The sequence below is a fragment of the Melanaphis sacchari genome, unplaced genomic scaffold (genome assembly GCF_002803265.2).
Source record: "Melanaphis sacchari strain LSU unplaced genomic scaffold, SCAv2.0 Contig0_pilon_pilon, whole genome shotgun sequence".
In the NCBI taxonomy this organism is placed as follows: Eukaryota; Metazoa; Arthropoda; class Insecta; order Hemiptera; family Aphididae; genus Melanaphis; species Melanaphis sacchari.
In genome coordinates this window covers 21462627-21477547 of record NW_020270366.1, presented here as the reverse complement: position 1 = coordinate 21477547, position 14921 = coordinate 21462627, and the positions used below count along the sequence as shown (strand labels likewise).

General features: G+C 30.0%; 1 protein-coding gene across 1 annotated transcript; it reads right to left on the bottom strand.

Moving 5' to 3' along the window:
• Positions 1–546: 546 nt before the first annotated feature.
• Positions 547–14662, bottom strand: LOC112603826 (fatty acid synthase-like). The gene is made up of 32 exons (XM_025352601.1): positions 14385–14662; positions 10870–11085; positions 10621–10773; positions 10156–10530; positions 9850–10088; positions 9553–9783; positions 9284–9475; positions 9099–9221; positions 8794–9024; positions 8546–8735; positions 8225–8454; positions 7982–8119; positions 7732–7904; positions 7520–7664; positions 7304–7417; positions 7126–7234; positions 6719–6970; positions 6409–6585; positions 6182–6336; positions 5300–5473; positions 4936–5241; positions 4371–4825; positions 4190–4313; positions 3951–4127; positions 3700–3879; positions 2856–3635; positions 2369–2614; positions 1812–2279; positions 1529–1744; positions 1208–1462; positions 816–1052; positions 547–740 (listed from the first exon to the last, which is right to left on the bottom strand). Exons 1-32 carry the CDS (start codon positions 14386–14388, stop codon positions 627–629), a joined length of 7179 nt encoding a protein of 2392 aa, XP_025208386.1. The 5' UTR covers positions 14389–14662; the 3' UTR covers positions 547–626.
• Positions 14663–14921: the final 259 nt, after the last annotated feature.

The window sequence follows — 14921 nt, the reverse complement described above, 5'->3', positions numbered from 1 at the left end:
AACAAAATATGGAATTTAAAATTGTATTAGTCATTTTACTTTTTAACTAAAATTTATACAAGTATTATCGATACACAATATTTATTTATTAATACATAATATGATCAGTGATTACCATTAAAAACATATTTTGATTTTCTATAAAATTCTTAAAATGCAGGAAAAGTTTGGTAAAATAATAAAATAAACAATCTAATTTATTTCAAAATAATTATATTATTTATATTATGACAATATGGTTTTTCCTAACTAGTAAACACACTTTTTGGAATGTGTTGGAACAAAACAAAAAATATTTATATAAATATATGTATAAATATATTTATATGGGTGTCAAGAGCATATTTTTTTAGCCTTAACCTTAAATCTGAAAAGAACATAACTTTTAATTTTTGATACAGGCACTAACAAGTCGAAAAAAACAACAATATCTTAAAAATTTACAACAACACAATAAACTCTACACTCATTTGTTAAATTGATTGCAACAAAAATGATTTGTGCTGGTTTTAAAAATTTAATTCTGTTAAATTTATGTATAAAAAAATAATTAAATTACTTCCATACCTATGAAATTATTAACCTAACCATTTATCTTAAATGCTTTAATCAAATATCCACATTATTTAAGACAGAAATGACTTAGAGATTATCTGTGCTACTGAGTTGGCAGATTCTCCTTTCACTATTTGCCTGTGATCTCCCGAAACAGAATGAATGTTCAAAGAACCTTTACAAAGCTGCAAAATTAAAAAAAAAAAAAAAAATAGGATTATTCTAAATGTAAATATAAGTAAGTACATTATTATACATACAGGTTTGAGACCATAGTCTGGTCCAAGAGATACAAAGTTATCTTTTGCTGTAACCAAGGTGACACTTCCATTGAATTTTTGTTCAGGTTTGTAATAGAATGAAACAAATAATTTGCCATGGAATAATTTAGCTGCGGTTTTCAGTTCATTTTTGTTCAAGGGTAAATCAGATAAAATATTCACTGCTTCTTCTAGTTGTTCTTCTTTTGTCTTTTTTGTCGCAATTTGGTCAAACACCTACATTTAAAATAAAGTTCCCAATTTAAAAATAATTTAAATATTTAACTATCAGAAATGTATGAAAATAAATAATAATTTTGTCAAATAAGTAATAAATTACAGTAACATTGTAAGGACAGATAATTTTTTCTTTTTAATAAAAATAAATTTACCACTTGGTAGTCTAGTTCCTTGAAAAGTAATACAAAGTATGCAAATGCATCTCTGTCATCTACTTTGTTATCTGAATGACGGTTTTTAAATGCATTTTGATGTGTCAAAACATAAGACGGAGAACCATCCAACAGTACAAGGCTAACTTTCTCGCCAGCAGCTTCTAATGCTACACCAGTTTCAAAAGCAACTGATGCACCAAATGAGTATCCTACAAGGTTGTATGGTCCAGACTTTTGGATTCCTTTGATTTTCTGAAAAAAATCAATTAACATAATGTTAGTTTTTACTTTCAATACCAAAAATTTACAAAAACTTACAGCTACAAAGAATTTTGCCATAGACGCCATTGAATCAGTTGGGGCATCTTCAGTACATTGAAGTCCATAAATATTATAAGGTAATTTAGATGCTATTTCTTCTAATGCAGACACAAAACCTTCAATTGCACTAAACATAAACACATTAGGCTTGCTACTATCATTCTTCATGTTTATAATAGTTTCTTGAGGAACTAAACTTTGACTAAATTGAACCTAAAACAGAAAATTTTGAATTTATAATAAAATAATTATAGAACCATTAATAATGAATAATACAAACCTGATCATTTCCAGCAGTAACACCATTAGGTGTATCGGCAACTACTTCACTACCATCATTTTGCAATTCTTGCAGTCTCTTAACAGTCAAAGTTCTAATTTCTCCAACACTCAACACCAAATCATAATTTCTCTCCAAAGTCTGTTTGATTTCAGCACCCATCAAAGAATCCATACCCAGATCAGCTAGAGTTGCTGATGCATTGATATTCTTAGTGTCTTTGATACCAAGAATATTGGCAACAGCTTCAATTAAGCTCACTTGTCCGGCACCACCAGAACCTCCCTTTCTTTTTTCAGCCAATACCATAGAAGCCAAGACAGGTTGTGGATGTTGCAAAAATACATCAAAAGCACTCAAACAAGAAGCCATACGCTGCGGCAATGTACCACCAACCACTGTATCGTTTCCACCCATTGTTTCCATGATAAGTCCAACATCTCCAATAGCACCCCATTGAATAGCCAACTAATAACAATAAATCAATTATTAATATCAAATTTAATTAGTTTTAATTGGTAAAAATTATTATATTATTTATATCAATATCAACATACCCCTGGAAGACCAGCTTCTTGTCTAGCTTCACAAATTCTTTCCATAACCGAGTTGGCAAAACCGTAATTAGTTTGTCCAGCATTACCGCGACCACAAGATACTGATGAAAATACGACAAAGTGATCGAGTTCGGGACAAGACTTCCTGGTAACGGTGTCTAAGTTTTTAGTACCAGTTACTTTAGGTTTGCTCACTATTTCAAAATCTTGTGGCGTTTGATTTTCTAAGAATGCATCTCTCAATACCTTAAAATAATTAATTAACCAACTATAAATATTTATAATAAACAAAAAAACAAAACGATTTAAAAACATACACGTACGAAATGTTTAAATATTATAAAATATACATTTTATATAATATTATGAATTACTAATTTGGATTTAACAATAAATTAAAAACTTAAAGTTAAAAAAAGTAATTTAAAGGCATTCGCAACTATTTTCTATATACAAATATACATGAAAAATAATAACGGTTACTTACAGCAGCCAAGTTGAAAACACCTCCAACTGGTCCCAATTTATTACTGTCGTCGATCAATTGTTGAGCTCCATTTAATGTTGAACAATCAGCCTTAGATATCAATACATTAACGCCGGATTCTTTCCAATTGTTTACACAATTAGCTTGATAACCAGTGGTGATTCCACTTCTAGCGGTCAATACAAGGTTTTTGGCTCCTCTCACTATCAACCAGTTAGCTAATTCCAATCCAAAACCTCCCAGACCTCCAACAAGTACATATGTCTTGTCTGGGTTCATGTAAGACCGTGGAATAGAAGTTACCAATTTGGTTGCAGGTTTAACAACTGCTGAAGATTCCTCATCTCTAATTTTCAACACTACTTTTCCAATATGTTTACCGGATCCTATAAATCTGAACGCTTGTTCTACTTGAGATTCAGTGAATACTGTGGCTGGTAGAGGGTTAACTGCGCCATTCTTGATACCTTCATTTAGCAATCTCACAACTTCTTTCTTGTCTTCACTTTCGGAACCGGCATCAAACAATGAGTCCAAAAGAATTCCGTGGAATGTAGTGTTTTTCAAAAATACAGACATTCCTAGAGGACTGTTGTTGGATAAATCAAGTTTACCGATTTCAAGGAAACGACCGTCTTTGGCCAAGCAACGGACAGATGCTTGAAGTTTATCATCTGACAACGAGTTCAGGACAAGATCTACACCACGACCTTTAGTTTCTCTTAATACGTGTTGTTCAAAACTCGTGTCACGAGAATTGGCAATATTTTTGTCAGTTAACTAAATAAAATCATCAATTAGTTATATATTCAAATCTTTTACATTATTATAATATTGTTAATACCTTAGGGAATGTCTTTTTCAAAAATTCTCTCTTTTGTTTGCTACCAACAGTAGTGTAAACAGTAACACCCATATGTAGAGCAATAGCGATTGCTGCTTGACCGACACCTCCAGTACCAGCATGAACTAACAATGAGTTACCTGGCTTCATTCGTCCTCTTACACAGAGTGCATAGTAGGCCTAGAAATAATTAAATAAAAATTTTTACGATTACTTATTGCAGCCACATCAACTAGCATTTAACTACTTACAGTTCCATAAACAACAGGTATAGTCGATGCTTCTTCCAATGTCCATTTGCTAGGTACTTCCCACAAGAACCCAGGATCAGCTAGAACACTAGTAGCCAACCCTCTAGCAGCAAGCATACCCATCACCCTTTTACCTTTAGAATTACGACCAGAGAATTCAAGTCCAAGAATGCAGTCCTAAATACGAAAAAAAAAGTTAAAATAACTAAATTTCACTTAATATAAATAATAAAACATACTTGTCCAGCTAAATCACCAGGCAATGCATCAGGAGGAAGTTTTCCAGATGCTAACATGATATCACGGAAGTTAAGTGGTGCGTAATAAACGGTACACAATTCAGTATTTGGGTTGTATTCAGGTTTAAAATTGAATATGCTTTAAGTCAATAAACTTTTGTATTAAATAATAAATACTCACTTATAATAAGTCAAGGGTCCTTCAATCCATTTCAAACTGCTCAAATCTCCTCTAGTCAGAGCGTTAATGTAAGCATGCTCAACTTGTAATGAGGGCTTATCCTGTTGGTTTTCTAATTTCAAATGTCTCATTGAACCCCACACTCCATTAGGCTTCAATACATTGCTCAGTAAATCTTTTTTCAGCTGTGCAGCGTATAGAGGATCGGTTAAAGAGAATTTTGGTGCAGCCGGGTCTTTAATGAATACTGATCTGACACTATTACCGCCAGGCTCTTGTTTGACACAATTAACCAAACCGATAATACCATTAGTATCTTCTCCTTGAGCATACAAAACAATTTTCTTGCTTGGGTCAGCTTCAGCAGTTTTTAAAGCTGATTTTAATGTCTCAACCCATTCATAAGATTTTTCAGATACTTGGATAACTTCACTTACTGGTAGTTCTTCGCTAGGCTAAATAACAAATAAAAAAAGTTAAAAATAGCTAAGTTAGGTTAATATAATTAAATACAAGATTTAATTATAGAGAGTATACACATAACAAATTTAATAATCACTTTTACCTTTCTCAATAAGAAGAAAGTTCTATCTTCAGCAGATAACTTGCTGATAAAAACAAAATTACTATTTTCGATAAGACTTTGAGAAACATTGTTAGATTCAGAAGTAAGAACAAAGCCACCATCTTTTACTGTCTCTGCCAAGTTGTTCAATTTGTTTTGTGATTGTAACACATCAAAAGCAATTGCTACATGCGCATTAGATTCAATTGGACCATTTTCCAATGATTTTCCAATCATTTTTACTTCCATTGGTCCCAAAAATGGAGCTAAAGCTTGTACTTGAGTTGTAGCTAAGGTTGCATCCAACTGAAAAATAAAGGAATTGTTACTTGAGCGCTTAAATACTTTATGTTCTAATACTTACAGATATTAAGGGTTCAGATTCCAGAATATTGACAACATTAGGCATATAAATTCCTTCAAAGGGTTTGTCTGCTCCATATTCAACAACTTTTACTTTCATTGCACCACCGCTGTTTTCTAATGCAATTTGGAGGTATGCAGCAAAAACACTTGTAACGTCCGTTATGGGAGAAGCCTTAAAAATTATTGTATTTATATTATTACACCATTGGATTATTATAGTATTGTTAATACTAGGAATCTAAAATATAGCTGAAATCTAGCAGTTTGATATATATCATATTAATATTAAACAATAGAAATAGAAAATATGAGTCTGCCATAAACCGGCTCAGAATCAAGTACACTCACCTCACTCATACATATATACGTAGAAAGAAGAACTACCAACCTGTGCATGCTGCGGGTTCCTCACACCATAAAACACATACTCACTGAAAGCGGTATGTATCTACAGCACTGAGACACGATGTAAATACCAGTTCACCTCGCGGCATCACTTAACTCCAAACCATCCAACATTAATAAACTCTGCCAATTCCTTACAACAACAAATCTAATCAAACTAATCTAACAAGCATCTCATACCACCTATAACTATGTATATAAAGCTACTTCTTCTGATTATTTTGAATTATCTTATATTAGTATCTTATATATATATATATAATTTTTTTTTCATAATTTTCATTTATATTATATAACCTAACTCCTAACAACTCTATAATTTAGTAAAATAATATACAACGTTCAATGCATGCTACATATAATGGCCTTAGCAGCCGCAACGTTTTCTTTTATTTGTAAATAAAAAAAAAAAAATGGAAATTTTACAAAATATAAGAAGTCAAAGCAGATTATATAATATAGTCATTAAAATTACCTTATCAGTATTGTATGGTACAAATGTATATTTTTCTAATTTAGGAGCAGCCTGCGATTGTTGTCTCCTTGGAGCCAAACTGGCTTTCATGCCACGCAATTCAATACCACCGGATTTGATGACATCAATATCTCTGTACATGTATACTGGGACAGCTGAAATATTTTTAAAAATATTTATCATAATAATTTACTTTACAACAAAGGTGTCCAATTAAGAACACTTACGGCTATTTTCTGGTAAAGTTTCAATAAATTCCAAATGTTTTACTGGATCAATAACAACTCTTTGCATTCTTGTTGGCAAATACAACTCTTTAGTTTTCAAACCCAAAATAGAGAACTGCAACATTGTATCAATATATGTGATCCAGTTTCCAATCCAATCCAATTTGCCACTGATGCCTACATTTTAAAATTATATACAATAATTATTTTTCTTTTTTACTTTACAATTAAATATTAATTCAGATATTTTACATATTTAATGATATGCATGTCAATGTAAATATACTAAAAATAATTCTTCAATAAAAACCTTTATTATCAGCTTCATTAACTCCGCGGAATACTCCTTTATAGTCATATCCTCTCAATCCCAAATCTTTGTAGATGTCTACTGATTTAAGAGGTAAATTACTTTCATCAACATATGGTTCTGGTAATTCTAATTGTTCTGTTTCAATATCATCTGGAACGTAGATACGACCAGTAACAGCAACAGAGCCACCTTCACAAATTTCAAAATTGCCTGTTCCTTCAAAAATGTTGATAAGGAAGTTTACATTTCCTGTAAAACAAAAAAAAAATAATTGTAAGTTAACGGAATAATCAAGATTTCATTTTTAAAAATAAGTAATATGGTGTACTTTATATTAGTAATTTTTTGTTTATGCTTTAAACTTCGAATATAAGTATATAAATATTATTTTATTGCATAATTACCATCTTTAGGCATTATAGTTGCACGTAAAAATTGTACATTTTCAATAACAACTGGAAATTCTTCGATGTTTTTATCTTGAAGTTTAGCAAAAGTTTTCCATACAAGTGTCTAAAAAAATTACAATCATACATTCAAAGATTTCAAAAAAAAAAAAAACAAAAATAATTTTTATCTTACCAAATATCCAGTAGCAGGGAATAAAACTCTACCATCAATGGCATGTCCAGACAAATATTGGTCTTCTTCATTACTTAAATCAATTTTAATTACAGATTCTCCAGATCCAGCTTCCTATAAAATGTATTTAAGTTAAAAATTAAACTATTAATAATCAATAAAAACAAAACCCTTATTTTCTCACTTGTATAATTATATAAAATACTTTTGATTTACCTTTTGAGCAAAATTGGTTACAAGCCATTCAACAGAATGATCCCATTCAATTAGAGACTGAATCATAGGTGTTCCTTTTGCTACTGGATAAGAAACAGCTGGATATAAGTTTTTAATTTTTGGTTGAGCTCCAGCATTATATAATCTAAATAATTAACATCATAGCATTATATTATTGATTTCATAAATTAATATATAGAAATAAAACTTACTTTCCAATGCCTGATAACAACACAGAAATATTTCCCTCGGGGTTTGTTGATCGTTTAGTAAGACCAATGCAAGAGCATTCAGGTCCTAAAGCCCTTTTAAGAATGGCTTGAAGTAAAGCATGTGGAGCAATTTCAATAACAATAGCGTCTTTTGGTACATGAGCAAGAGCTTCCTAAATAAAATAAAAATATAGGAATTCATTAAAAATGAATGTATTATTATAAGGTAAAAGCTATGTAAATATCTTACGTGGAACAAAACTGGAGCCAATAAGTTGTTTACGTGATAAGCAGTTGAACTCATTTGAGCAAGTGGAGTGTTCCATTGTTCTTCAGGGATGGAAGAACTGATCCATCGAGAGGTACGAGGTTTTGGATTTGGTAAAATCTGTTATAAAATAAAATAACAAAAATATTTTTTACATAATTAATAGAAGAATAAATACATAGGCATATTTGTATATTAACTTAGACTACAAAAACAAATACTTACTCTTTCTAAGCTGTTGCGGAGCTTAGGTGCAGCATCAGCGATGTACTTGGAATGGAAAGCATATCCAGAACTTTTAACTTCTTTAGCAAAAATCCCTTCAGCTTGTAAAGTCTTAACAAAAGCAGAGAGACTTGATGGTGGACCAGATATTGTTACACTATCTTCACTATTATGACAAGCAGCAACCAAGTCAGCAGGCAATCTTTTTTTAGTATCTTCCCATGATAACCCTTAAAATAAAAAGCCTTATTAGTATTGACATATTATGTAAAATAATTAATATCAAATATAAACCATAATTTTTAACTAAATTTAACTCACCGACAGCAGCCATAGATCCTTGAGGCAATTTAGATTCTAAAATGCTACGACCTCTCCAGAATGCAGCCAAAATTGCTTGATCAGCATTAAATGTACCATCAGCATATGCACAACCAAGTTCACCAACTGAGTGTCCAACAACACCATCTGGTTCAATTCCAATTGATTTCAACAGATCGACTAATGCAACCTTTAGCATACAATAAATTTAATTTATCATTACATTTATTTTTAATTCTTATACTAACCTGCATGGATGTTATAGATACAAATGAATTGAGGACATTGTCAAATGTTGTTTCGTCTTTAGAGTTAAGAATGCTTAGCAAATCTAACCCTTCAACTTGAAGTACAGATGCAGCTCTGTTAATTGCCCTGGCAAATGGTTCTAATTGAAGGAGTCCTTCAACCATACCAGCCCATTGACTTCCCATTCCAGAGAAAACAAACCAAACTGGTCTTTTAGTAGGCTTGACTTCCTAAAAATACATTAACCAAATGATAGAATTTCAATATTATGAATAATCCAACATTGAAAACAAAAATAACTTACAGTTACTTCAGAGATTGATTTTCCAAGGACAGTGTATCCTCTGTAACCATGTCCAGTAATATTATTAGCATGAATATCATGTAATAAAGCAACAAAATCATCATCTAATGGTGAATCAGCAATCTAACAAAATTACAATCAATTAATAATTAAAATAATAAATTGAAATCTATAAAGAAATTTACATTTTTTAACATATTGTTAACTGCATCATTTGTTCTTCCAGATACAGCAACCAAACGTGGAACATTATTTAGAATTGGAGCAGTCTTTGGTTTAGGATTAGACTTTAATAAGACATGAGCATTAGCACCACCAAAACCAAAAGAGTTAAGTGCTACATAGCCACCGCTGTAGTCCCAGTTTTTGTTTACTACCTATAAATGTAAATTTTATAAGAAGTGTTTTTTTTTATAATAAATTAGTTTTATTATTTTATTTATTATAAAATTACTTGTAATCTTCCATCTAATAAAGCTGGAATATCAGGATTTGGGTTAGCAAAATGAAGATTTCCAGGAATCTTTCCAGATTCTAAGGAAATTACTATTTTAGCTAAAGAACAAAGACCAGAAGCGGGTTCAGAGTGTCCCATGTTTGATTTAACAGAACCAATTAACAGAGGTGTGGTACGATCTTTAGTGAAAAATTCAGCAATAGAATTAACTTCTTGTGGATCACCAACCTAAATGAATACATTATTAGTAATAAAATGTCTAATCTTAATATTTTAAAAATTAAATTTCTGTACTTTAGTTCCTGTTCCGTGAGCTTCCACATATGATACCTCAGCTGGATTAACACCACATTTAGCATATACTTCTTGGATAAGTTTGTTTTGCATAGCACCACTTGGGAATGTAATTCCTTGGTCTTTAAATCCATCAGTGTTAATAAGTGCTCCCATAACTGTGGCGTAATTACGTTTTGCAACACTAGCCTTTTGCAAAAATATTGTTACAACAGCTTCACTCCTCACGTATCCATTTCCTAAAATAAAAATTAAATTTGTGATCACAAAAAAATTTCTTTTCATCATAAATATAAATTGATTTACCTGTAACATCAAATGCTTTGCACATTCCTTGTGGAGATAACATGCTCAATCTATGAAACTGCAATGAATTTGTAGGTTTCAGCAACAGGTTAGCACCTCCAACAATAGCTGCATCACACTGCCCATTTTCAATAGCTTGCACAGCTTGAGACATAGCAACTAAACTGCTAGAACAAGCTGTGTCTATAGCAAAACTGGGACCATTAAAATCAAATGTGTATGATATTCTGTTGGCAAACATAGCCCGGCAACATCCGGTCAAGCCATATCCATTGACACGTTCTGGCGATCTACTCAAATAATCGTCAGTCTCACTGTTGGATGCACCAATGTAAACTCCAATTTTAGATCCACGTATATCTTCTGGGTTCACACCTATTTCAACATATCAATATTAAATTTAAAAACTTATAATTTTTATTTTATAAGACATGTACATATTAAATATGAGAAAAAATTTCTTACCGGCATCCACAATACATTCATATGTAGATTCTAAAAGTAATCTCAGTTGTGGGTCCATTACTTCAGCCTGTTTAGCATGCACTCCAAAGAAATTGGCATCAAAATATTCCAATCCTTTGAGTTTACCAGTTCTTGTTGGGAGGCCATGTAGACCTGGAGTAAATTATTTTAAAAATATAAATATGTATAAATATGTTTTTTGAAAAAAGTTGTATTGATATACAACACAATATGTACTATTTTACTTACCAGCTGGCCAACGACGATCATCATCTGTAACTAAATCAACACCAGCAAACAGATTCTCCCTGAACTCTGCGATTGAATTTGATTCTGGAAGACGTCCGGAAATACCACTGATGACTATTTCATCATTTCCTGAGTATGGAGAGGTACCATTTATAGCCCCATTGCTGGTTTGTTGATTAGCCTGTGGAAATCTTGCTGGCATTGTGCCTTCAGCTACTGAAATATTTTTTAAACAATATTATTTGTAATGAATAAAATAAAATGGTAAATAGTTTTTAATAAAAATCAAAACATAATTTTAATTTTTAAATTGCCAATTTTTAAAATAGGTATCTATCAAAATTTGATTATGCTCATTTTAACATATTTATATTAAATAATGTAATAACAAAATATTTTCTTTCAAATTAAATAATGTACTAAATAATGAAACAATTATTAATGTTAATTATAAATCTATATACATAGCAATTATTTGATTTGGCTCATACTTATAATCATGAATTAGTAAATATCATGTTCAATTTATTATTGTTAACAAAAAAAAATATAAATGGGACTAATTGATATTTTATAGACACTTTACAGAGTAATATAATAAATAGTTAATAGAATATAGGTGGTAAGTATCTAATTATAATTTGTTATTTTTATAAAAAATGTATTTAACTTAAATTATACCCTAGTTATAACAAATGAAATTTTTATACATTTGAGTAAGCTAACTTCATTAATCAAGAAATAATCTTAAACAAAAAAAGTTCTGCAAACTTCCGATGCATTATTTTTGCAATAAACAATTTAACTTTGAGTATATTCATAGATACTAATATTACTGTATTAACAAGTTTAAATTAAACTTAACTTAAAACACTACACTACTAAAAAATTGTTTTATCATACCTAATATCATTAATTTTTGTGTTTTATACTTTTATGCAAACAATAATAAAAAACATAAAATCTATAAGTTTGTCATTACATACAAATATAATAAAAATATAAAATAGTATGTATCAAATCTGCTATGGGAGTACAATATTTATATAATTACTGAAAATGAATTATACTAAATATTTAAAAACGCAATTACTACTAAGAATGTATTAAATTATATTTCAAAAGAATAGGTATGAAATTTATTATACATATTAAGCATATTAATTATTCATACTTCAAGTTTATAACACAATATGCAATATACAACAAAAATAAAGCTATAAGAAACATTATATAATATTTCAGTAAAAAATATTAATTGTTTGAATAAATGAAAACTACTGTTTTTTTTTATAATAGCTAATATAAGGTCAAACTAGATGCCTAGATCAGGTTATTATTCGACAATTATAGTTTATTAAAATTTCCTAAAAGCACTAGTGTTATAAACATAGATTTTTCGATATCATAATATACTTATTTGTTATGTTTAAAATATCCATGGCCTTGAAAAAGGTCGTAATAAAATCACACTAGACATTTAACATAGGCCGTGAACGCAACGTTTTCCAAATTAATAAATAAAACTAGTTTTTGATATTTTCATAAGCTAAGATTACACATATCAGTCAACAAATAACAAGATAATATTGCCTACATACTCGTAATAATTACACAATCACCACGTCAGAGGTTTTGAAAATTTAATAATTTACGTACATAAACTTCAATAAACAAAAGTTTTGCGAGTAAGTAGGAACTGCATTGTTAAATTTTACAAACATCTGGTATACGTATGATTTAAAAAGAATAAACATTTTGAAATGTGACAACAAAATTTTATTATTCGACAAATTTTAGAGTACGAGGTATACGAATTATTATTACTAAAAAAATCAAAAGAGGTGTTACAAATTAGTTATAAACGGTCATGCGAAATTTAGATTTTAACGATGTCGTTAAATATGAATAAAAATAATTATTAATAAAAATGTAATTTTAATTAAGTACCTACGGAAATAATTTTTTTTTTAAACCATAAGAAATATAATAGATATATTAGATACTATAATAATATAGTAAACCTACGTTTGGTTTGGATATTATAATTATTTGCTATAAATTACAATCCCATTTTTCAATATAATTATTATTATGTTGAAATATAGAATCGGTAATGTATATTTTGCATTATTCGCTCTATATAAAACATATAAGTATTATTTAGCGAATGATTGTGATACATTGTTAAATAATAATCGCTAAAATATGATAGAAACTAATAGATTTTATAATTAATTTATAAAAATAAATACATATTCGATCGGATCAGTTTAACATAATTACAGTGTCACGTGTTGAATGTTATAGTGTGTTCGTTTATATCTACAGTGACGGTTTGATCACACTATTACACATCAGTTCAGGAGCATGCTCACGAGAGATGAGAATATCATAAAGAATATTCACTTCTACCTTTTTTTGTCGATTGATTTCTCATAATTCATTGTTAACATAAAATGTCATGCTTTCAATATTTTTTTTTAATTAATAATAAGTACGAATTCCCTTACAACCGATTAATAATATATAATAAAAACTAACAAGAACCTACGAGTAAATGCAAAAAAATATTTATTTTTCATTAAAATGATTTAAGAATAATAAGTGCAGTCAAAAATGCGTAAAACCCTTTCAAAAAAAACTTGAGTATTAGCCCATTCGATTGGATCTGTAATAAAATAAATCTAAATCTCGTCTGGGATAAATAAGTATTAATCGACAGATACATGGTCGCATTTTGTGAAATTAAAGAAAATTCCATGATAATAATGATTGACTAAACTGAAAGATGATCTTCGAAGCGCGTGATAACCGAAATCGGTTAGATCAAAACGATTTAGTCAATTAATTACGACAGAGGTAATAAAAAAAATAAAAGATAATTATTAATAACTTGTTAGTGGCGCACCAACGGTGGCGAGCCTATAGTATACGAGAGCAATGATCAATGAACATAATTACTACCACAATACCACATAATAATATTCAATAGTGGTGTAATGACTACATGAAAACTACACTAATAGTAAATCAAACCATAACCACAAAAATTAATATGATTTATTTTACATCAGTTGAAATGTTTTAAAAAACAGATTGTAAATATATTTTAACGAAAAAAAATAGTTTAAAAAATTTAAATGTAATAAATCTATAAAACAATCGTGAATCGACCAATTATATCATAGTTACACTAGTACACAATATTCTAAAGTTCGATAAAAAAATAAAATAATTAAATTTAAGAAAACCGAAAAGAAAAGAAATATAATATCATCAACTGTGTATTGTGTATTTGAGTGTACCGGTCCTAAGCATATTTGTCTAGGCAACCCGACGGCCGGATTACCACAACTGTTATCGCACACGAATGCTCTGCCGAAAAGATAACGACTAGGCGGCGGCATGTAATCTACAATGTAATATTATCATATGTGTTATTATAAATTATGAAATATGAATTATGATTATTATTATCTATACATAGTGATTAGTTACTTCTTAGTTCTTACCCATTTCGATTGTACTATGTAATGAATATGATTATTGTTGATCGGCGAGTCGAGTAGTGTGGTAACTCGACACAGCAACAACGTATAAATTTCAAACTACTACTCTATCGAAAAAGGTTTGACGTTCACAAATTCACAATGTATTCGATTCGCCGGATGTATATATCATACGTTAACAAATACGTGCAATTGTTAATCGTATCGTTACCGTCGTTCTATTGACGTAGGTAACGCGACTAATATTTTACACTACAATAATTATAACACGCCGAAAACCGTTTGACAACTTTGAATTCGAACGCGCGAATGATTGAAGTACGTACTTATGAAGATTAACGCTAATGTCGTGTTTATTTCTCTTCAAAATATTGTTTGGCGATATTATTCGGACGGACACCAGACACGAGAGTGAAACAGACTTCGGCAATACAGGCGCTTTAGACAGTATTTACTACGACGTACACTAACGAGATCGTGAAATGGAAAGAGGAGATGAAAAACAAAATGGGTAGAAAAAAAACGAAGAAAAAAACGGTT